A 26,124-nucleotide genomic window follows, 5' to 3' on the forward strand; every position below is an offset into this window, starting at 1 on the left:
TATGTATAAAATGATTTTTAATAATTCCTTTCTCTCAGTGTTGTTCTAAAAGTTAAATGAGAGGAGACCCATAAATCACACGAGACATAACATGTGTTTAATAAAGGTCTTGTGAGCATTTCACCCTATAGAAATAGTTATATATCTTGCTGCTGAATTCTACCTTTTGGCTTAAATCAAAAAGGAGAAGTAGCAATTAGGCTAACCTCTATGAGTAAGCTTTGGCTCCTGGGGCTTGGACCCCGGAGAAGCCCCACAACACCATAAATCTCTCAGCAGTATCTGATGAAGCTGCAAGAGCCCCCTTAGAACATGAGCCTTACCACTAAGTAGTTGAGTTTTGTAGAAACCTACTCTTTTCATCTTTCGAACCAATTATTCTTATTTTCCATTTTCAGTTCTCTTTTACTTCTCTTATTTTCAAAATGTTATGCTAGGTGTGTGAAGTTGGAGATTCCATACTGAAAATTATCTAATAAATTAACAAAGGACAAGTTAGAGCAGGCGGCAACTCTATATAATAAAATAAAATGAATATTAATTTTTAAAATGAGATGTGAGGGACATTTGTGTATTAAGTTTTAGAATTACAACTTCAAGAGGGAGGAAAATATTTTGTTTAAACCACTAAACTATTTTTACATGTTTTTTTTTTCTTTCAATGACATCAATTTTGAAATCTTTAGGAAGCCAAAGCTGTAGCTGAAGAAACAAGAGCCCTGCGAAGTCGGATTCATCTTGCCGAAGCTGCACAGAGACAGGCGCGTGGAATGGAAATGGACTATGAAGAAGTGATCCGTCTGTTAGAGGCTGAGATTACAGAGCTAAAGGCTCAGCTTGCTGATTATTCTGACCAAAATAAAGTAAGCAAAAACAGTCCCCTCTTCTAGTTTCCATGGTTTCCTTGCCGTTGTCATGTATCCTGTTTTCATTTTCTTTTCATCTGCTCTTCTAAACTAGGTCAGTGTTTGTCTTCTATTATTCAATGATAGGATGATGTGTCATGATGGAGGTAATGTGAGGGTTGTGAGCCTCTCTTTATTCAGATGTCTTCAGGAGGGAAAAGCATGGACTCCAAATTTATTTGGGCCGTCGGTCAACGCTGTACTGTTCAGGCAATAAATTGTGGAGCTATTTAATAGATTGCATTGTTTTTTTTTTTTTCCTTTTGTTTCTCAACTTGCTAATTTGGAAGGAGGAGAGTCTAGGGATGGAATTTGCTCTTTGATTAAAACAGTCAAGGAAGTGTGAAAGTTAAATAATTTTTGCCCAAAGCACAAAATAATTAATAGAAAGAAACTGAGTTTGATTTTAGTAGGCTCTAATTTCAATAGCAAAATTTTGAATACTTTTTGGAAGGCAAGAACTTTCTCATGGGATTTTGTTTTTTATGTAATGCACACTGTATTCATTGAATGGTATTCACAAACTAATAGATGTATACATTTTTACTCACTGCAGTAAGATAAAAAATTAAATAAATTGAAATAGATATTTTATAACTGCGTAGAGATTATTTATTTTTTTTATAACTGTAGTTACTTTTGGAAGGAAAAAATCAGTCTTTAAAAATACTTTAAAAAATTATGTTCAAGGAGTTAACATGAATTTATCGAATTTTTTTAAAACATAGGTTATTTGCAGTTCTCTCTTCCAGCTCCTACTGAGAAACATTTTTGCCCTAAGTTGTCTGGTAATTAAATTAATTGAGATGTTTTCTCTCTCTCTCTCTCTCTCTCTCTCTCTCTCCCTATTTATTTTTTAGCACAACAGGGTCTCATGCCATTTCTCTTAGGACTCTAAGATAAGCCATTAACCTTTCTCTAAAAACAATCTGTTTTTTAAAAAAGAAAATATGTTAGACATGGACATTTTAACATTTTCCAAACTCAGTGGAGAAGGAGAAGGAAACTTTTTTTTAATTATTTGAGAATGCTTGAAGAGACATTGGTCAAGACATTACAGGATTGATATTCAAATATTTATTTTTAAGACACAGATTCCTTTTGGAACAATCTTTTTATTTTTCATTATAATTTCTCCTTGTATAAACTGTTTATTTACTCATTTACTTTGTTTGCTTTTTCTTTTATTCATCTCAAGCTTAAGAAATAAAACATTACCAATACTTTTGAAGATCCACCATGTCCCTCTACAATTATAACCTCCTCTCTTGCCCTCAGAGTAACCACTTTCTTGGGTTTCGTGTTAATGATTTTTTGAGAATTTTACGACCAAGTATATATCCCTTAACAATATGTTATTTTGTTTTGCCTGTATACTATATATATTATTCTGACTTCCTTTTTTCACTCAACATTTTGTTTTTGTGATTCAGCTAAAGTTTATAGCTAGTTTATGTCTTCATTGCCATTTTTGTACGCCATTGAATAGATATAGTAATACAGTATATTTATCCATTCTGTATTTGATGGACAATTCAATTGTTTTTGTTTTCTTCTATTATAAACAATGTTGCTCTACATGTGTAACAGTTTCTCTTTGGTTCATATCTTGGAGTGGAATTACTAGATTGAATGACGACTGTAAATGATCAACTTTACTGGGTAATGCTCAGTTGTGTTTGAAAGTTTCTAAACCAATTTTTACTGCCATCAGTAGTGAATGAGAATTACTATTTACTCCACATCCTTGCTGACACTTTGTTTTCCTTAACTTTTAATTTTTATCAGTATGTCAGGTGCGATAAGTATATCTCATTGTGGTTTAATTTGAATTTCCCTGATTACTAATGCTGGAATCATGGCACTGGCTCAGGAGAGCTGATGATGTACATCTCTTCCCAACTGTGTATTTATTGACATCAGGTTGGCAGCTGGAAAAAAAATCCTATACACTGTAAATCAGGGCTTTGCCCTCGGGCCCAGAGAGCCACTGGAGCATATATTTTTATATTTATTAGGCATTTGTGTTTCTATGTGAAATGACTCTTCATATCCTTTAGCCATTTTTCCATTGGATTGTCTTTTTAATATTGATATGTAGTGATTATATGTTTTGGTTACTAAACCTATAATATATTATATGTCATAAAAATCTTCTGAATTTATGGCTTGCTTTTTCACCCTATGGGGAAATGAGCAGGTGCTCTTAATTTTCATGCAATCAAACTTATCAATTTCTCCCTCATGTATCTTTTTAAAAGTTGTTACAATCCCAAAGATATAAAGATATTACTTCATATTTGCCTCTAAAAGTTTTAAAGTTTCGGTCCTTCTGTCACTGATTTTGTGGCATTGTATGAGATGGGGATTCATTTCATTCTTTCTTCTAAATGAAAAACCAACTACACTAGAACCATTTATTCAAAAGACTCTTCTTTCCTAATTGATCTGCAAAATCAGCTCTATCATATATCAAGATTTCATGTGTGTGGATCTTTTTAGGGGGCTCTCTATTCTCTTTTATTTTTTTTTTAATATATATTTCTATGCAAATAACATTATATTGATTACTATATATTTTACAGTAAGTCTTGATATCTAATCACCATTCAAGTTCTTTCTCTTTAAAAGTGTGTTGTCCACATGAACTTTCATCTTTAATATGTTTTTAGACTAAGCTTATAAATTCTACCAAAAGAAAAAAATATTGGCCTTCTTACTGAAAATGCATTAAATATATAGTTTAATTTGGGGAGAATGTACATATCTATGATTGAGTCTTGATTTATAAACACTATTGAGGCAAAGAAGGGTTAATTGCTTTGTGGCCAGAGAATCTAGTCTGTAGGATAACAACAAAATTTGTTGGTGGTTGTTTCATGGCTTACTACTTGGCCAATATTTACAAATGTTCAAAGTAAGCTTGAAAAGAATTCTGTGCTTGTTTAATATAATTGTTTTATTAGAGACCACTTAAACCCGAGTTATTAATTTTGGGGTTCACTTGTTTCTAGTCATTAATTTGTCAGGGAAGTGTGTTAAAATCTCCATTTTGATTAATGTTCTTTATGTATTTTGAAGTAATGCTTTTAGATGAATATAAACTTGGAATTATATTAATATCCTTTTATAAAAATGATTCTTCAATCTAGAAATCTTCCCATTAATGCTTGTTTGTGATTGACATTAAAATAGTTACAATGGCTTTCTTTTGATTACTATTTACATATGTATTTTTTCTATCCTTTTACTTTCAATTTTTCAGTGCCCTTATATTTTAATTATGTCTGTGGTAAACAACATGTATTAGATTATCCTCCTGTCTTACTAACATTCTTTTCATTCTTTTACATTCTTTTATTTCAGTTACATTCTTTTATTTGCTACTGCACTTGGCTTCATTTCCACCCTCTTAATATGTGCATTTTATTTGTCTCATGTTTTCTAGTTGTTTTTCATTTCTAGCCTTTTTTTTTTTTTTTGGATTGGTTCAGATTTCTCCTGTGTTACCCCTTCCCATTCCATTTATTTCCCTCTGATGGTTTAGAAGTTACATACTCTTTTTCTAATTTTTAATGATTACCTTAGAAATACTAACATTCTATTTTAACTTAAATTATAAAATTAATCACTAGCTTTCTCCTTCTTCTAAAGGCATTTTAGAACATAAATCCAGTCATCCTTCCTACTTAAGTTCTATTTTTGTTGGCATTTTAGTTTTTTCTTGACTTTTAACATCATAAATTGCTATTATAGTTTATTTTGTGCAGTCAGCCTTTGTTTAGATAGACCACCATTTTCACCATTTTCTATACTCAACATTCTTTTTTGCATCTCAGACCTTCTTGTTAGAATTATTTCCTTTCTTCCGGAAGTAACAGCTTTTAGAATTGGAGGATCTATTGGTAATAAACTCTCTCCATTTTTCTTTGTCTGAAAACATCTTTATTGAACTCTTGGTCTTTAAATATATTTTTGCTGCATTTAAAATTGTTGAGTTGGCATTTATTTAATTTCTTTCACTGTTTTTACTTCATGATTGCAATAGCCATCAATATGTCATTTGTTTGCCATCTGCTGTTTCTTTCTAGATGATTTTAAGATATTCAGCAGTTTGACTATGATAGGTAATACATTGACTTAATTATTTAGATTCATTGAGGTTTCTGATGTGAGGGAAAATGTCTTTGCCATTTCTAAGCTGTTATCCTGTTATGCTTTCATTCTTTATAGTCTCTCTGGTGTAATTCAGATTGAATGTATGCTAGATCTTCTAATTACTTCCTTCTTCTTTTCCTCCTTTAATATTTTGTATTTTTATTTTTCTGTTCTATTATGAGAAGTTTCCTTTCCTCTGTCTTCCAGTTCACCTAATCTCTTTTCAACTGTATTTAATTGGATAATAAACCCATAGAGCTTCTAATTTAATTATTACATTTTTATTTTTAAAATTAATTTTTATGTCATCAGATCTATTTTGATAGTTTCTTATCCCTTTATTATGTTTTCAATTTCTTCTTAATTTTTAAAACATATTAAATATTACTTTATATCTTTTATCTGATCACTCCAGTATCTCTTGTCTTTTATAGGTCAAGCCCTATAATTTGTTTTCTTCAGCTAATTTTCATTTATGGTAGCTTATTTCTTGGGGACATATTCTTTTGATACAATATGAGAATTTCATGAGATTCGAGTTTAGAAAATACTCCTCCAGGGAAGGTTATATATTTTCTTTTACCAGCCTGGGACCAATTTAAACTAAATTTTCAACTTATGAATTATAGACCACACAAGCAATATAAAGCCTGACCTTAAACCTGCATGAGTGGAAGCTTGTGGTAAGCAGTTATTTATGGGATATTTTTTTTAACCCGCTCACCAGAACCAAAGTCAAAACCCTTGTTAGTTTGTTTGTTCCTAATTCACCCATTAAAGTTCTCCTGTTTGCCATGTGTGCCTGATGAAACCCCAAACTGTATGCCACCAGAGATCAACATATACCCTCAGAGCAAATTATGCTGCGGTGTACTCTTACTCCAGTGGTTCACTCAGCATTGCTGTTGCTTGTCTTAATAGAATTCCTTTACTGCCCACGGAATCCCTTTACTTCCCTGCCAGCTCAGCTTTACATTGGATTGTATTATATTAAAGATATAGGCTACTGAACTTAAGGGGTTCGTTGTTTGGGCTGTCCTGTTCAAGAATAAGACATGATTGTCCTTGGGTAGTTTAATTTACTTGCAACAAGAAAAGGAGACAGGGGATTCTCATCCAAAGCTCTGTCTCTGCAAAGAGGGGCCTACCCATTGCTTGTATACACTATTTGGTTAATTACATGTTGATTTCTTTTTTGCACTTAGCTAGGCTTACTTGGTTGGGTTTCAGTTTTGGTCAAGCTCATCTTGTCAGGCTCATCTGGTTAGATCCATGTTTGCAAAATACTGTCCTACATTTTAACATTTAGCAATAGCATTTAGTAAGAACCACCCAGACCTCGAGACTTTTGTATTATCTAACATATTTGTGTATCTTCAGCCTTTTTGGTCGTGCCACACTGATAGGGGTTTTTGTCAGCATCTGGCAATTCGTATTGTCAAAAAAAAACCAAAAAACTGTAAATGAATTTCAATGTAATTTATTGCAGGAATCAATAAAGTTATATGCGACTTATCTCATAAAATTTATGGCATCTCTGTGCAGTTTAACTTTTAAATAGGCCATTAGTTAAGGGCCACCTAAAATCATAAGATATATATAATAAAGAGAAAATAAATGATATAGTAATGTTAGATACTAGTTAATAAAAACTGAGAATAGGAGCCACTAATGTATAATTGGAGAAATGTTTGAGACAATCTTTTCAATATATCTGTCCAGGAAAGTGTTCAGGAGTTGAGAAAGAGAATCACAGTGCTTGACTGCCAATTGCGAAAGTCAGAAATGGCTCGAAAAACTTTTGAGACATCGACTGAAAAGCTTCTTCATTTTGTAGAGGTAAATTTTCCTGTTACATTACTTTATGTCCATTTTTAAGACATGTATAGGCAACTGACATATAGATAAACGTCATAGTGTTTGGTGGCTAGTGAAACATTCTCCTGGCTCAAAAAAGCCATACTAACTTAAAGTCAGATTTAAAATTGCTTAGATAATGAAGACCAGCTAACATATAGATTGTTAAGAGAAATGATTGAGACACGGGGTAACATAATCTCAAATACATATGTTTTAATGAACACTTTCCTAAAACTCTTGATACTCTGAACATTACTTGATAAATATTTACTGTATAAAGAACTGTTTCTGTAGTTATATTTCTGAGTAGAATTGCTTGTTAATGTAATTGATTTTTCTCCTCACATAACAGAATCACTTTTTAATCAATTGAAGGTGGGTAGAAAGGGGGGAGGTTACAAATATTAATAAATGAGAAAAGACATTTTTGAAAAAAACTACCAAACTTATATATCTCCTTCACCATCTTGTTTGTCACTAGGCTATTCAAGAAGTATTTTCTGATAATTCTGCTTTATCAACTTTAAGGTAAGAATATGTGAGTCCTTTCTGAAGAGTATGGCCACTGATAACATTTTTCATCTGGTAATTGTGACTAAAATACTAAAATCTCTTTGTCTTAAGATGCTGCATAACTCCTGTTCAATACTATTCTTTAATGTCTTGTGGAAATAAATACAAAGACATGTTTTGACCTCATCTCTGTGAAGGAAATTCCTGGAGGTGTTCAGCAAATCATTGTAACCTAGTACTCTAAATTGAGGTGGGAATCACCTATCTTGTCTTTGTCAGGAATTCTGTAAAGATGAGATGAACTTGAAGTTCTTTAAGCATCCTGTGTATGAGTAAAAGTTACTATACTAGTCACAGGTTCACTGCTAAAGGTCAGTCCTAACCAGGCAGATTAGTTGTTATGGCAAACAGGGTTTATAAAATATATTCATGCAATAAGTTTCTTTCATTTTCAGCATTCAGTAGATATAAATAAAAGAAATATATTTGGAGAATACACCTTGATTTTGTTATTATTCAGTTTGTTTTTGATTTAAAGTTTCTTACTAGGAGCTACAAATATACTAATCAGATTTATTTATTTCAAACTGCAAGTTTGTGGTCATTTTGATACATGATGAAAGACATGTACAAAAGAAAGATTCCTGCTTGTACATTTTCAAAGCAGTTTTTTTCTCATCTTATAATAGCTGACACTGTCAATATACTTCTACTTCTAGCAATGTATGCTTGCAGAAACAGGAAAATTCTACTCTTTACTATGAAAACAGCAGTTTAATAAATTAAGATGATACATTGTATTCTTATTATAGTCTAGGTTTCATAACATTTTTGGATTTAGAAGAATATCTATAGTAGTACACTTTTAAACTAATTTTAATGTGATATTTTATTTCTTCTGATGAAGGAATTTGACATTTTTTATCGTTATCCATGTTGCTTATGATATAAGATAATTATGTGAGTTCCATGATGATTATTTTCAGGAAGCCTGTTAAAATACTCAGCCATCAGATTCCCCTTGTATGAGTTCTCTGCCCCCAACCACAAAGTTTCATTATGACCTTGATGAATAATTCAGAAGTTTTGGTATTAAAAATAAAGGTTAAAATGACTATCTAAAAACCAGAGCCTGGCCTTGCCTTAAACTGGTTCATGGAAAAAAGATAACTTTAAAAAGTAACATTAAACAAGTTTTTCACTATATCTTGGAAAGTTAAACACTAGTAGAATTGGTTCAGTCTTTTTTTAATGTACTGTATCTTCTATAGTAGATATTGGCCTTGGTCATTAAACACAGAACAAAGGCTCTATATTTGAATTTGAGAATTGATGCTTTAATTTCTCCTTGTGAATTAATACCATCATGCTTAAGAAGATGGATTGTAAGTAATGATGGTTTTGTCATCAGTTTAAAATTGTCTCTTTTCAAGTAAAAGTTTTAGCATAATGATTTTTTTGCAGTAAAACCTTGCATTTTTAATTATATCAGAATGCATTCATTTCAGGTGCTATTTGCATTTTTTAAAATGATATAAACACTCTACGCTGTTTTTAGATTTAGGGACAAATGGAAGTGCTTAAGAGATAATTTCGGGAGCAGGTATACGTGTCGAATTTACATTTACTATTACTACATCATGTTAACATAACAGAAGCACTCAAAAAATAAGCCCAAGTGATTTAGAAAGTGGGCTATCCTTCTTTTCCTTCCTTCTTATATATGAGGTCAACCTAAGTTTTAAAATATGCCTATTTGTTATACAATAAAGAATTGAAAACAAATATTGTTTTTTGTGAATTACTTCATTTATGGCTGTAAGGATGTAATGTTCCCAGATACAGAAATATTTTTGCACAAATTAATAGCTACTAAGAATTCAGATTTAACTAAGATAAATGTTATTTATTGTGTAAAAAGTTCAGCATTATTTTATCCCCCTCTTAGTGAAAGAAGAGCTGTGCTGGCTTCTCAGACGTCCCTCAAGCCGTGGGGGAGGGGTGGCCGTAGCACCCCAGCCACGCTGGCGCTGGCGTCTAAGGAGCTCGTCGAGTCTGTCCGTGCCATCCTTGATGTAGACTGTAAGTTTTCCGAATTTTTAAAATTTTTTAAAAAGTAATTTATTTAACAAAACAAAATTTCAAGTTTTACAGTTTAATTTTGTTAGATGTATTGGTTTGACTACAGTAAAATTGATAGTAGCTAAGTGATAAAAATCGTAATGCACTTATTTACAGTGACTTTCAGCAGAAGATAGCTGATTAAGACATGTCTTTCCCTGTACTTCCATCCAAAGTCTCTTTGAAGTGGAAGAATAAATGTTAAAAAATCTACAAGAGCACTAGAAACCTGGAAGGGTAGAATCAACATAGAGGAATTTTTTAATACCATACAACAGATGGAATAAGATTGAAGTACAGCCCAGCTAAACTAAAGACCCCAAAACACAATAAATATGAAAAACAGGACTGCTGGAACAGTGAGTTAAGTAGAACCATGGAAAAATCCCCAGTATCACAGGCAGGGAAAACCAAGAAAAGATCCTGGGGCAGTCAGCAGGGTAATTAATTAAAGGGCTATAGAATAGCAGAACCAGTTCCCTACTCTTCAGAGCTGCCCTATCAGGCATTTAACTCCTAAGTTAGGGCCAAGAGAATACCGCCCTTAAGGAAATGCATGATCTGTCACTCATATCTCTAGAGTCACTATTGGGCTAGAAAAGAGAAGCAGGCCAAGGCCCCAAGTAGCTTCCAACATCCCCGTAGACAGGGAGACACTTGGGGAAAGCTTAAATGCTGGGACATTCCATCCTTCCCTCCTGGTAGTCTGTCTCCTGGTACTTCTGCCTCTTCATGGATTTGGACTCTCTTCTTATTTGTTTGTTTTCCTGTCTCTTCTCTTGATGTCATTCTGTCTGCTGATTGTCTTTGTGCTGGCTTCTAACATTCCATTATCTCTCTTAAGTGTGCCACTTTTAATCTTCCTGTGCTGGGGACCAGATATTAAATATATGTAAAAATGTGTAAAGATATAGATAAAATTATATGTTAATTAAGTATCAAAATAATAAATTTTAGTAAAGTCTTGGGTACTAAATGGCTTGAATTGGTGTAGAGTAGTATTCAGAGATCCTTTGGGATAACTTTTGACTTCAGTACTATGTTATATAGGATTAGAAACCATGCTTTTAATAGTATCCACTTAATTTATGCAATGCTTTTTTCCTTAATTTTGTATAACCTATTACTTTTTAAGAAATCAAATTACATTTTAAAAACCCTATAAGAACTCTTTATGTAAAGAAATTCTGTATATTTTAGTGAGGATGAAAATAACCACTCCTAATATATTATGCGTAAGCTCAGAATTTCATATATCAGATGTTTTTAAGTTAAGATGGAAACAGTGGAAGGAAACACCTGTACAGACATGGCCCAGTGGACATTGCCATCATTAATTTTAATTATCTTCTAGCATTAACCTTTATATTTGTCAAACATGATTATTCAAAGAAAATGTTTGAAATTCAGCAGAACTTTTTCGGAATAAAAGTGAGAAATTCCATCTGCACTTTTTATCCATTACAAGATTATACATACTTTGCTGTTTAAAACTAACACGTTTCTATGTTTTCTTTTTATTTAGAAATATAATCACCAGTGTTGGCATATTTTCCCAGTGCTTTTATAATTTTATATGACATATCTTTTTAAGTTTGATCGTTCAGATACACTCAGCTCATTTTTCTCTCTCCTAAAGCAGTAGCATTTTCTACATATGTAATGAAAAACAGAAAATTACTGCCATAAGGAAGATAATTCAGTTACAGCCTTCATCTCATTTCCTTGGCCATGACTATCTGGTAATTTCCAGTTACAATTTGAAATTTTCTCGTGGGTAATTGCTTTCACTTTCTTCTTAATAGAAGTACACTCTAAGATGTTTTACTATGGGATTTCCCTGGAAATGAGAATAAGATTTCTTGGGTCTTATAGCTGGAAACCAGCCTCTGAGGAAAATCTCAAGACAGTTGTGAACCTTTTTTGGGTTGTGGACTACACCGAAATCTGGTGCAATCCCTCTTTCCAGAAATGTTCAATCATACGCATTTTGCATCTGTTTCCAGAGTGTTTGCGAACCCCAACCTAAGAACGCTGATGTAGAATAACAGGGAACACAGATGCTTTCTACAGTATTGCAAACGTGACTGCCCAGCCCTCACTGGAATACCTCTGGCAGTGGAGAAGTGTAAGGGTCATCGAGGCAGCCTGGAGTCGGGATTTGAAACAGTGCTCCTCAAAGTCTCTGATGTTCCCTAGAGATGCTCCAGAGAGCAGCCCAATTAGTCACCCAACTTCACTGGGTGAATTACTTTAACCTCTGGGCCTGTTTCCTCTTATGAAAAGTGTTGAGATCATATCGGAAGTGGCAGGATTGGAGGATTAAGTGAGATACATGTAAAGTAGCTAACAGAGCACTTGGTAATGTAAGATGTTCCATAAATAGACATTACTGCTGCTGCTGCTGCTAATGCTGGTTCCACATGTCATTATTATTTAAAGTGATTAATTTAAATGCACTTTTTCTCTGTGTTAAGTCTTAAATAATTGTTTAAAGCTTCTTTCAACTTGGATACATTTGAAAATATGGTAGATGAGAGCTTTTCTTAATATATAACATTTAATGTTATTACTGATTTTGAGTTAGAACGTAATCATCACAGGAAACTGGCTAAATGTCTGAATCAGCATCTTATCTTTCAGTGGTTTATTGCTAACTGTAAGGAAACTTACAGTTACATTACTTCAAGTTGAGACAGTATGGAGATAGAATAGGCATTGTTCTGTTACATTATTTCAAGTTGAGACAGTATGTAGATAGAATAGGCATTGTCAATCAGTATTGGAACCCCTGGAAGTGCTTATATTGATCTCTGTCAATATTTACATGATCGATATTATAATGCTTTAGTGTAATCTTTATTTGAAATAGCTACTTGTTTTGAACTGTAATCTTTGACTGACATCTAGATTGACAAAATATTCTGCAACAAAAGCAGAAAGAGGCAGTACTATTTTAAAAATACATAATAAAAGAATCTGGCCAAGTAATCCCATAGGAGGTATTTAGTAGAAAGAGAACTTATTGACTTCCTGGTAAGTTGACATAAACGCAGGCATCTACCTTCCTTCAAGACTCCCATGGAAATGATAAATGGAACCTAAAAATAGAGTAAAATCTTCAAAAGTGCTATCGATAACAGGCCAATCCCTCTAATACAGGGCAAGTAGCACCTCATAGAAGAAAGCACACAGGGCCAATTTGTTACTCCCTCTGCTGAACAGAAGTAGCAGTTATAGGGATAACTGAAGGAACCCTGGCAGGAGGGCACCCTCAATGAATTTTAATTTGAAGAGGTAATAAATAGAGTGGCTGGGGGGGGTAGTAACTCTTTGTTACTCTTTTATCTTGGTGAGTCAATGGCATTTTTGAAATTCTCAGCATTCAAACAAATTCTCTGTCACGCAGAAGGCCACCTGGGGCTTGGTCATTTAGGCAGCATAGACACACTTGAGATCTGACCTGCACTTAGCACACTGGCTTCTGCACCAAAAGCCACATTGCTCTGCATAGCCACCTCTGGTCTTGGCTGGCTTCTCACTCTCCTCAGACTGCTGCATCCTCCTTGTATATGCAATGCTAACTGACCAGCCCACAGCCTGAGTTTTGAGAGGGTAACTCCAACAACTTGGCTGAATGTCACACACATCCTTTCAAAGGTCAAAAAGCAATTCGTGTAGAGAGCTCTCTACATGCAAGCTTTTATAAAGAGAAATATATCACATATAGACACACATTTCATCTAAACTCTTATAAACAGATGTATACACAAACATACCAATATATGATTATTAAAAAAGGCCACAGTATTAAAGCAAGGAAACATAGCTATCAAGATTCAGAATAGACTTTGGGATCAAGATGGTATAGCGATCGCATGCCAAAACTTCCCCATTCTGTTCCTATACTTAGAAGTGACATTTAAAATTGTGTTTGTGTATTTAAAAGATTAAAACCAAGAAAGGAACGTCTCCCTGCACCAAAGCAGAGGGTAAAATTATAATAATAAGTGTGCTCTTAATCTTCAGAGATTTATAGAATTGAGATGAGCAGCTGAAGCAAAGGTTTCTTAACTCTCAAGGGTCCAATGATGCCTGAGCAGAGAAAGCAAGGATTGTTCCCGTACAGAATGTCCTTTTTTTCTTAAGTTACTCATATATTAGGCATTTAAAAAAATCCCTTCAATTTAGGAACGATCTGGGCTGGCCACTAATTAAAGTCGAAAGTAAATATTCTCATTTACTACAAGTGGAAATATAATTTAGCACAACATTCTTGGGAATCAATTTTACAGTATATATCAAGAGCTTTAAAAATACCTATTTAGAGAGTTTTTTTGAAAGTTAAAAAACGTAACGGTAATATATTTTAACTCAATAATTCCACCTGTTGGTATATTTTGCAAAGAAAATAATGAGAGATGTGCATAACAGTGTATATGTAATAATTTCATCATAGCATTTCTTATAATAGCAGAACTATGGATGTTCACATGTTACAGATTGATCGAATAATTATGTAATTTTTATTCAGCCATTTGAAAATGAGGATAAACTTTTCCCCTACCAAGCAACAGCCATCTGATTACATATATTTGTCTATGCAAGCCTCCTGTATCAATTCAGTTGTTCCTGTCTGAAATTAGCAATAGTTTAAGTTTTAAAATTAGTAATTTCTGCTTTTTGTTATATATTTTGTTATATTTTTTTATATTCTTTTTTGTTATATCTTTTTATGTTCTGAAGGTAATTAGAAGTTATTTAGGCAGATGAGGAAAGGTTTTATGAGAAATAGGGAATATGCAGTACTGCAATATTTGAAGGCCTTCGTAAATTTTCTTTTAGATCCAAAACTCAGACTTGATATAGCATCTTCTTATCGTACTTATTCTAGGTCACAAACTATCATCATTGCTTTTCTTATTTTCCCCAGAGCACATTTTTATTAAGTAACATGAATTTATTAAAGGAAGAGCCATATATCTTTGCTTAAAGTAATCAATACTCTTTAGAATGGGCATTATAGTATTTACTTCTCCATAAAATAATCATGCTATTTATATATCTTTCTTTTCCTGGAATTTAGGAAGGGATGTTCCAAGCTTATGTGATTCTGATGCCATTAGAGAGATAATTTCACCCGTTTTTATAAGGCAGACCTGTTCTCTAGTGACTTGATTGTTCAGAGCCAGATAATAACCACTGTAAATACTATGGTGTCTTACCATTCAAGGAAAATGGTAAATTCACATATTGTCTTGTATTGTTGCAAATTAAAAGTAGGTCACTGCTCTAATGTACCATTAAGAAAATATATCTAATTTAATCTTTGTTGATTTCTGGAAAAGAAACTGTGCTTGGGTGATTTAATTTTGTTTTATATGGGTAAATTATTCTTAGCTTCAAGAAAAATAAGTAATTTTTTTTTTCCTGGTACAATTCTATTTCCAGAAAAAAAATAGTGAGAAAAAAGCATATCACTTAAGAAAAGATAATGTTTTAGATTCGTTACTTTATTTCATGAATTATTTATTGAGTATCTATAGTGGGCTAGAACCTAACCTCGTCACTGAGAATAGCAGCATAAACATAGTCCTTGCCATGAAGCTCTTTAAGTAATTGTAAGGGCAGAGAAGGACAAAGTAAGTTAGTAAATAAGTAAATAACAATTCTAGACAATGATGCATATAATAAAACCAGATGATGTGTAAGGTAATGTAAGTAGGGATGCTACTCCTCTTTAAAGAGTTGACATTTGATCCACGATCCAGTCGGGAGAAAATCTATAGCAAGGATTTTTCATGCCAAATACAAAAGACCCTGAGGTAGGAGCAATTTTGATATATTTGAGAGAAAGAAAAAAGTCTGGATATCTGATACATCAAGCAGGAGAATAGCATAAGATAAAGGTAGAGGTGTAGAAAGGAGTCAGATCACATAGGGCTTTGAATGCCATCCTCAGCAGTTTGGATTTTATTTTGACTATCATTGGAACCGTTGATGGTTTAAGCAGGAGGAGTAACAACCTGATCTACGTTTAAACGATTATTCAGGCATTTGTTTGAACTGGACTGGAAGAGTAGCAAGAGTGAAGAAATCAGAAAGACTGGTTGGCTGTTGCAGTGATTAGCATGGGAAATGGTAGTAGCTTGGAGTAGGTTTAGAGTTTCAAGGAACATATAGTCATTTTTAAAAAGAGAGATAGTAGTATACCAGTGTGTATAACATTTAGAACACCTGAAATTCACTTGATTTAGCCAAAAGGCCAAGAAACAATAGAACACCTGAAATTCAGTACTGATGTTTAAACTTGGTATTCATGTGCATACAGGGTCCATGAGAAACCGAAAGTCCAGAGGCACAAAGCAATTATCTGTCATCAGCATGGAACTTAGACTACGTTGTGTTTCCTGTTGCTCCTTCTGCACGTTAATTAACTCTTGGGTATTTGCCTTTTTCATTAAACACATTCTTGAGAATTGAAGTGCTGAAATTATTTAATTATACCAAATCTATGCTAACCCTGTACTATTCTCTATTGGTACATAAGAAGGAAGCATAGTTCATCAGTCATAAAAATCAGAAAGCCACCATGTTTGCAGTATTTAGTATACACAAACAAATTTCTAGTGTGAATTAATCCCAGAGCTACCACATGGTATGCATTTTCACAGGAGATCATTACTAGGAAAGTATTTCAGATATATACTTTAATCACATATACTGCCAGCAGCCATAATATATGAAGGCATGGCTAGACGAGCAAGACCTAATTTCTCCCACAAGGTAGGAATATAGTTGTCAAGGGAATTGCAGAATGTACAATATCTAAGATTTAATCAAGTAAAAGCCTGTACACCTTAGCACTAACATGGTGAACAGACTATAACGTAAAATGATTTCTAACACAAAGGCAGAAAAAACACGAGGACTGCTTCAAAAACTCCAGAAGACATTGATGGTAAAGTATAGTAAATTATCTCTCTTCCAAAAGATGAAACTCTCTATTCCTGCCACAATTAGATCTGACTATAATAATATAATGTCTAAAGTGTAGCTCATGTTTCAAGCCTATAACTGGATGAGGAAAATGTAAATAATGCCAGAAAGAAATATTTCCCCTCAAGGCCCGAGAATGTCCTCATCCAAACTGAATGCATTTTTTTAGGTTAATGGAATAGATGTTCTCTAGGGGTCATATGAGGACAAAGCATTAACAACTCATCTCAGAAAAGACAGCAGTGGTAGCAGTGGTGCTCAGTAACAATTTTAATAATATAATAGAATGTTGTTACTACTATTACAGATAATGTATGTTACTAATACCACAGATATAGCAGATTTTAAAATTTTATCAGTTTTATAATTTAAAAGTAGTATTTTACATCAATACATCTGTGCAGCAACCCTGTGAGAGAGGCATTATGATTTCCAATTTAAAAGATATGAGAAGATCAAAGCTCAGAGCACTTAAATGATTTACTTTACTTAAGTCACATGCTGGGAAAGGACAATGCCAGAATCCTAACTCAGGTCTTTTAGTATTAAGTTCTGTGAGTCTCAAAAGTGTATAGTTAAGTCATTATGTTACAATCGAGTTGCCAAGTTTATTTCCTCTTTGGAGCATATAAAATGGTGGGGTGTGTTATGCTCATTGTTATCCTACATTTGATAAAATATAATGACCTCTTGGAGTCTTAGCTACAAGTGAGAATACAGTCTTCATAAAGTTGTTTCAAGCATTAGAAGAACTAATATGAAAGTGCTTTGTAAAATGTAAAGCACTATGTAAATATATTAGACTATATGTTTGGAGTTCATTTTTTATTTTAATTAGAATCATTGACCAAAATTTACCTCATTTTAACTAATTTTCGGGCCTTACAAATATTCAGAATAAAGCAATAGATTGCATTGGTTCAAGAAGCTTTAGTAATTTTCAGTCGGATGTAGAGGATACTTAACTTTTTGATTCATTGATTTCTCAGGAATTTGGGTTGGGAGAGTGTTTGTTTATTTTATTAGAAACCTCTGCATTGTTTGATTTTTTTAGAGTAAGCATTTGTTACTTCTGAAATTTAAAGCAGTTTTTAAAAGTAAAAAGAAAAATAAGCATCATGGAAACCTCAGTAAGAAATAAAAACTCTCTGTAATCATTTACAAAACACTGCATAAAGAGGGAGTAATAAGTGTGTCTAAGTAAAGACCTTAAAACTGAGGATATAGAATCAAGAACTAAATCTTTAATAATATTTTTTCTAAAATTTGTGACCTCATGAACTTATCCACCAACATTACCAATTAGATTAAAAATGATTAGTTCTTGGGACTACGCGATGCTATTGGTGTTACTCATTTCTTCTGTAATAACTCTCAAATGCTAATGAAAGTTAAAGTAGATAGAACATTGGGAGTGAGAAAACCTTCTTGAACAACTTCTTTTAAACTGTAGATAAATGCCTCAACCTTACTTCTGCTTCATTTATAAAATGGAAAGAAAGAGCATCATAGCTCATTACATTACAGGATAAAATGAAGTAATATTTGTGACATTATCTTTAGTTTTTACATAAAAATTAGTTGTTCGTACTGTAAATGCTGTCTTTTCAAAAACATAGATTCATTTTTTACTTGTAGAGATGCAGAGTAGGATAGTAAAAAAAAGACCATATGCTACTGGGTTCAAATTCCAACTCTACCACCTAATAGATATGTGTTTGAGGGGTTCTTTAAGCTCTCTGAGTCTCATTTTCTTCATCTATAAGAACAGAGATATCGTCAATTAATAAGGTTGTTGTGAGGATTAAGGATAATGTATCTGAACTGGCTAGCTTATTAAAGATAATGTTTTTACAGTGACTCATATCTGGTAGATATCCAGCATATATCATTGTAATTTTCATTGTTCATTGTCATTATGTAAAAGGAGTATTTTGTCCTTGCCACCTAGTCCAATATAATAAACTATTCCCTCTCTCCACCTTTTATTGGAGGAGTACGGGGAGAGCTAGGAATCTTGAAAGGTGGTAAAAGATTTCTACTAATATAGATTTATATAATGTATCATTATTAAATTACTCCACTGAAAATACATAAGAAACCATGTGCTAAAACCCCTGAAAACAATGGGAAAGTAACATTTCACCCTTTAAAGTAGCAGAAAATTTTGGATAGGAAACCCAGCTTCAATTTGAATTTATTTCATGGATATAGGGTTTGAAATAATAAAGAAGTTTATGTCTAACTGGCAGCCTCAAGGGCTCTCTACATTTCGTTCAGTCTTGTATGTGGAGAGAGAGGCCTTGATGAACTTACATAGAAGGCAGAAATACTAAAATTGCCCAGGAATGGGTGCAGGTAGCCACCAGTTCACTGCAAACCTTTCAGGTGACTTTCACATTCATTTCACTCACCTGAGGAAAATAAACCATATAGATAACTGAATGTTCCAGTAAAATGCAAAGGCCCTGAGGCAGGAGAGCGCCTGGTATGTTTGAGAAAAACAAAAAAGTAAATACGGGTGGAGAGGTCCAGCTCGTCGTATCATTCAGTCCTCTCAGCCTAATTGTCCGCTTTTAGATACTCTGTTTTTCTCCCTTGATTTATTCTTTCTTAAGACTTCATACTGTGTTTTTGTTTGTTTACTTGTTTATTGTCTATCTCCTTTATTAGAATATGTGCTCCTTGGAAACAAATCTTGAATGTCTCATTCACTACATTTTAGGTAATATCTAGAACAGTACCTGGCACATAGTAGGTGTTCATGAGATAATTATATTTTATCATTGTGATTAATATCTATTTAATAAGTATATTTAATATATATGTGAATATTTGATATATATGTTTTAATATCATTTACTTGGGAGTGAACTTAAAATAATGAGGCACCGTTTTTATTTGCCAGAGGGCCATATTTTAAGAATGATTGGCAATCTACAATACACTATTGATAGATGTTTCTCAATTCAGCTCTTCTGGAGGGCAGTCTATCTGTGTCTCTAGGAATCTAAAGTGTACCTTTTCAGTTTCACTTTTAGGAATCTATCATATAGAAATAAATACCCATTCATATGCAGGAATCTAAAAAACAGAAATACTCACTTATGTATACAAATAGAGGTCAAGTAGTCAATTCTACCAACATTTATTGAGTACCTGTGTATCAGACACAGAAGAGAGAAGGCTTGCTCTGCTGATGGTGAGGGTGTCCCTGTTGTGGAAAGCAGCAGTGAAGCTCGCTCATGAAGTAGGTGAGGCTTGAGGAAGAACAGAATGAACTCTTCTTGTATGTATAGAGCCTAGGTAGGGTACCACATGCCATTAGCGGGACTTTCTGACCTAAATATTTTCATAAATGGCCATACCTTTTTTCAAAGCAACAGATCTGATCAAAGGGAAGTAAGACTACAGGTAGTTTCCTGTACAGAAAGCCATGAATGTGAGTGAGGGCGATGCATCATAAAGGGCATTCGAGATGAGAAAAGAAAGAAACCAGAGTAGGTCTGTAAGTAGGTCTGCTCAAGCAGAAAATGAATATGAATGATGCTCTCTCAAAGTTCATGGTTAACCAATGCATGCTAAGCTGTTGTAATAGTGAAGTACTTCAACTATCCTAACATCTGCTGGAGTTGTAGCTCTACCAAAAGAATCTAAAGATGTGATTGTTTAATTATGTACATCTCTGGACGTACACCATAAATTCCATGAAAGCAGTTTTGTCTTGTTTTATCCTGTTTCATTTTGTTTTAAAATTAAGGTTAAATGGGTTTGGTCTCATGTTTAGAGACCATGGATAGAAATGTGGCTTGTATGGTAAGAGATCTTAAAAGTATTTATAATTACTTACAGTCTCAGTAGGAAAGAAAAGGTAGAGGTATACAAATAAATTAGGGGAAGCTTCACAGAGCCCTTTGATGAGCTTGGATGTTTCAACAAATATATAAAAGCTGGACAAAGAAACAACCTAGAACAGGAACTCGTAAGAATAGTAGCAGGAAAGTTAAAGTCAGGATTAACTTAAGTTTTATAAAAATGAAAGGTGAGAAGAGCTGTTATTTGAAGCAGTAATGAAGATAAAGAAGAAGATTTGATATGTTAAATTAACATAGAGGAGGAAAGTCTAAGTAACGTGGTAGACACACTCTGGCTTGTCTGCAAGATTCTTGCTTTCTGGTGCCCATGTTCTTGTACGATTCCCTCCCCTGGAGTATGTGCAAGACCTGAGATTTACTTGTAGCCCTTAGAATGCAGCAGCAGTGGTGACAGGATGTACATGATAATATTGCACAAGATTTTAGTGCTCATTTTGCTGGAGTCTTTGTCTGTTTCCTGGGTTCAAAAAGTGAGCTGCTGTGTTGGGAGACCCACATGAGGGCAGCCTCAGGCTGACAGCTGGGGAAATTGAAGGCTTCAATTCTATAACCACAAGAAATTGAATTCCGTTGACAGTAGCAAAATTTTCCCCAATCAAGCCTCAAATGAGACCACATCTTTATGATACTCTAAATAGAGGACTCAGCTAAGCCTTGCCCAGACTCCTGACCCACAGAAACTGTGAGATGATAAAATATACGTGTGTTATTTTAAGCTGCCAGCAGTGTTGTAGTTCATTACACAGCATAGAAAATTAATATCATAAACTACTGTCCTTTGCTTCTATCTTCCCATTTGAGAAAATGAAATTCGAGTGGCACGGCTAGAATTTTCCCTAGGTTAAAAGATCCCCCTCTATCAGAGTAAGAGACAAATTACAGTCTTAGAGCTCTGAATGAGCTTGGTGAATCCACCCTCACACTTTGCATGACACGACTCCTTCCTGTCTTGCCCACCTCTTTAACTCTTTTCTATCCAATAGAGGGAAGTTAGGGAAACAGAAGGCTACTCCTTTACTTACTTGATAAGGCACAGCAGCCTCCAGAAGCGGACAACTGCTGTATATTAGAAATGCTATCATGAATCTTCCTGATAAAAGCAGCTCTCCCTCCTCACCATGTGATGTTGTCTCATTCAGGTTAATGTCCTCAGTACCTGTCACAGTGCTTGACACATAGCTGATGCTCCTTGACTGATGAACGAATGAATTCCTTGTTAAATTACCAAACCCATAAATCCAATAAGAAAGAAGGAGTCACCCTTCCCTCCAAAGAAAGTGTTTTTTCCTTTTTAGACTTTTGGGAGTGAAAAGGCAAGCATGACATTTATTTGTGTACAGGGAAGCAAATGAATGAACCCCAAGAATATAGAGATGAGTGAAATACTTTTTGAAAATAAAAGAAACCTTAAAGTCTATTATGAATACTGATTTTCATAATTCTGTTTTTTTTTTCCTTCTCAATCTACAGAGGTCTGTTTAGTTTTATATGAGACATATTCACTGTTGGTAGATGCCAAAAGCTTAATTGTCTGATGCCAAATGATCCTGACATAATGGACTCATTTGTTATGTCTCCATTCTCTATCCTCACATCACATAAAAGTACAAACCTTTTATAACTTGACAGTAATTGAAATGCCTTTATCTTTTATTCATTTTATTTTCAGCTTCTCTCTTTGTAGACCCCTAGTGGAAACAATTTTAACATTATTCATTCCTGTTTGGTACATCAAATGCCTGGTACATTACTAGCAATTTATGAATTCTTTATAAATACTTTTGTTAATTTATTCCTAATTGTCTTGTTTCATATTACTGATGACAAAATGCTCAAAAGATTTGGTTTCATTTATATAACATATAAGTGCAAAAATATATGTTTGCTTTTACTGTTCATTTCAGAAATGTGGTATCATTTTAATCTAAACTAAGGAAATAAAAATATTTCAATGAATAATGTCATTATTTTGGAATTAGGAAATTATATACCTGTTGAATTTAAACCTTCATTTAAAAAAAAAAGTGAATTGCTAAAAAGTGAATTGTTAAAAATACTCAGTGGCCATGTGTATTGCCTAAGAATGTGGTTAGTTTTTAAAAATTTAACAAGTATTGTATTATTTCTCCCCTACAGCCTATTCTCTAGTTGTCTTTAATACATAAACCAGACCACATCACTCCCCAAGTCAAAATTCTCCAATCACATCCTATCACACTAAAAATAAGATGCAGACTACGAGGTTCTTCATTTCTGGCCCTAAGTAGCTGCCTGATCTCATTGTCTGCCACTCCACTGCTTACACCTACACCAGCCATGTTGGTCTTTTTGTAATTCTTCAAACATACCAAACTCATTTCCAGTCCATTGCCTTTACACTTGCTATCCATCTCCCTGGAATGAGCTTCCTTCAGATCTTCACAAGAGCTTCAGGCTCACTCACTTCACTCAAAACTGTGCTCTAATGTTATCTTTTGAAAGAGGCTTTTCCTGGCCACTCTATCTAAAATACAAGCCCCCATCATCCGTACTAATCATGATTCCTTTACTCTAATTTGTTTTTCTAATAGCACTGATTGCCACCTGAAATTGTGTCTCCTCTACTATATAATATATAATATATAATATTGGAAGGCAAGATTTTTACTTATCTTATTCACCACTGTAGGCCCAGAATCCATTACAGCAGTTACACAATACATGTTAATTGAATAACTAAATGAATAAAGATCATTGAGGTAGATTGTACAGGACTAAACAACAGTTGAAGAGAAAAACAAGGAAGAGAAGTAAAAATGACACTGAATTTTTGAGCTTGGATTATTGGAGGGTGATAGAACCATTAAAAGTCATAAGGAACTCAGAAGGAAAGACAGATCTGGGAAGTAAGACAGACAAGTTTTACATTAGACTTTAGAAATGCTGGTAGATGTCTAGAGGGAGATTGGGAGAAAGGTTAGAATTGGAGATATTGTTTGGGGATTGTTCATGTAGTTCTGAGAGTTGAAGTCCAAATATTGCACAGAAAAGGTGTGACAGGAGAAGAAAAAAAAGTCCTTCGGGGGCAGCTCAGAAGAAGAGGGGCCAGATGGAGAGCAGTCAGGATGCCGGAAGTAGAAATGAAGACGGATTATTGGAAAGCAAAAAAAGAAAAGTCCACAAAGAAGAGAATTTCAAGGTGTGATAAGTGGTGCTAAATGCTGTTAACAAGAAGACAAAATGTGAGGACGAATTGGCTGAAAGCATTTGTGACCTTTAAGAGAAAATCTTCAGTGGATTTGTGAGGGCAGAAATACATTTTATACTAGCACTGTCTTGAATATAGTTTAATCTTTCTTTTGTGATTCACAAGGCATTTCAGTCTCTTAAGACCTCGTGGTCATTTTGTAAATATCAGTTATGTAAGTCTGTAGTTTAAAAGGTGTAGGATTAAGGAAAAAAGGTATAGGAAATTAAACTAAATTGATACTGATCCTACAGTGTATGTTAGGAGTTACTTAATCTGAACAAATTCCTGCCTGTACCTGGGTTTCTGTGACTTTCTGGTGACGGATACAGTGTGCTCTGATAGCTGTCAACAAAGTATCTTTTAAAAGTGTGTGTAGTTTTTCTAAATTGAGAAGTGCTAAAATAAAAGGGAAAATGTTAATTAGGCCAGCAATATTTTTATTTTATTATGTGCTGACAAAAAAATGTGTTAAACTTTATTTTCATTATTTTGAAAAGATCTGAAAAGAGTGAATAAGCAGGAAAAATTGCTTATAATTCACCAAGAGACAATAATTGTTTACATTTTTACTTAATTACTTTCAGTCTTTTATTTTAGTTTATTAAAACTTATGCATTATTTTTTATATGATGGGAGGAATAGAGTAGCAAGAGCCTGACTTCAAGGATCAGATCGCCTGGGTTCAAATCCCACCTCTGGTTCTTGATAAGCAGCATGATATTGATGAGTTTCCTAACCTCTGTGCTTCAGTCTCCTCACCTGTAAAATGTAAGCTTACTTGTCCTAATATCTGATATACAAAACAGTTTATCTCATGCTCTTTCCACCTTTCCAATCTCATCTGTTCTATTTTCCCCCTCCACTGGCACTCACTTGGAAGACTTCACATTCCTTGTGTCATTTTATCTACCATTCTCCTGATGTTCTGTGCTTTTGTCATTTGCCTTGTTATGCTAATATTATTTACAGATTTAATCTAGGTTGGGAGCCACCTCTATTCTTGGAGACTAAGCTAATATGAGAAACTGAGGAACCCAGTTGAGGGTTATAGTTGTCTACAATGGCCATAAAGTTGCATTGCGCCGTGCCCCCACATTAAAGTCAAATAGGACCTGGATATATTCCAAAATAAAAAAGGATAATAAACTAATTAAAGCGTTTGGTCATCTGCATCAGAGTTATTATCCTAAAAAGCTATTAAACATGTAATGATAATCAAATGACTGGATGGGCTGTTAACATTAATATGTCCCTTAGGGCACCACATTACAACTGTGTGTACCATGTATAGACTATGTGATAGAAATGGTACATACAGTTGTAAACATGTAATGTCTAAGACTAGGCTAAATGTGAACTCTTCAAGTGATAAAGAATCCAAGAGAAAAAAAGTTTTCTTTTGTTTACTTCAGGAAAGGATTAGCATTTATTTTCAATATCTTTAAAAACGGCGGGTGGGTGGGGAGGTGGGCAGGGGGAGGTGCCCGGGGAGGCAGTGAGATTAAGAAAAATGGCCTTGTTAGCCTCCTGGTTAGAATAATTGATCAAATAGCATCAGGGCAGAACATAATCATAAAAGATGCAATACCTTTTGGCTCTGTCACCGAAAACAAGACTAAGCTCTGAGCTCTCCCCATTGAACTCAGTGGGTCCTTTAGGTAAGTGCTTGTATTTCCCAGAGCCAACCTTGATTTTGAGTGTTTGGCACCCTTTGAATTAGTCTCCTGATCTGGGGCTCAGAAAAACAATAGTCAAAGTATCTATAATATTTTTTCTTTGGGAGCAAGGTTTTTGTCAAACTTAGCCTTTTTTTGAAAACATCTTTGCTGTGTTCTAGTACTGTAATGTATGTTGTTATTTGAGGTTGGAAATGTTTTTATTGATAAGATATCGACAAGGTTCTGTGAAGTATGCATTGCTATGCTTTGGGTTGGAGAGTTTTTATGAACATCAAAATGCTATTGTTTTATTGCTTGAGAAGATGATGATTTGACATTAACTTAAGGAAACAGACTGCTTCAGGTTTTTCTAAGTATCTTGGCAGTAAATCAACCTTCAAAGACTTCCTTAGGAAACACATTGACTCTTTTTAAAAATATAAGTGCAATTCATTAAACATAGTTCTTAAATCATCTAGCTCTTTTTTCTAATAGAAAGATAAGAAAAATATGTCAATATGTAATATGACTTCCTGGAGATTTGAACAACAAAAAGTTTGGATATTCTTAATCCAACAGAGTTGTCAATTTCATAGTTCTTAATATGTTTTCATTTGTTAGGAGTTGACTTAAGAGGAAGGTCACATTTGTATGGCACTCTGACTCAGCTCATCATCCTGAAGTTTTCTTATAAAGAGTGACTAATTGTATACTTCTTCACAAATAGAAGTAAAAACTTCGTTCATGTATTTTCTGAATTTTTAACTGTACCTTTTTTTTATTATTTGGAGTAAAAAACATTATTT

General features: G+C 33.8%; 1 protein-coding gene across 6 annotated transcripts in view; it reads left to right on the top strand.

The window, feature by feature from the left end:
- The window catches only part of STXBP4 (syntaxin binding protein 4), a 136,720-nt gene that overhangs the window by 67,102 nt on the left and 43,494 nt on the right, over positions 1–26,124 (top strand). For all 6 annotated transcript variants that reach the window (XM_039885687.1, XM_039885685.1, XM_039885684.1 and 3 more), the window contains 4 exons: positions 687–863; positions 6,786–6,902; positions 7,405–7,451; positions 9,385–9,518. In XM_039885687.1, coding sequence (XP_039741621.1) covers positions 687–863; positions 6,786–6,902; positions 7,405–7,451; positions 9,385–9,518 — 475 coding nt within the window. The remainder of the gene's footprint in view (positions 1–686; positions 864–6,785; positions 6,903–7,404; positions 7,452–9,384; positions 9,519–26,124) is intronic.

This window comes from Pteropus medius, unplaced genomic scaffold, assembly GCF_902729225.1.
Source record: "Pteropus medius unplaced genomic scaffold, Ma_sr-lr_union100, whole genome shotgun sequence".
In the NCBI taxonomy this organism is placed as follows: Eukaryota; Metazoa; Chordata; class Mammalia; order Chiroptera; family Pteropodidae; genus Pteropus; species Pteropus medius.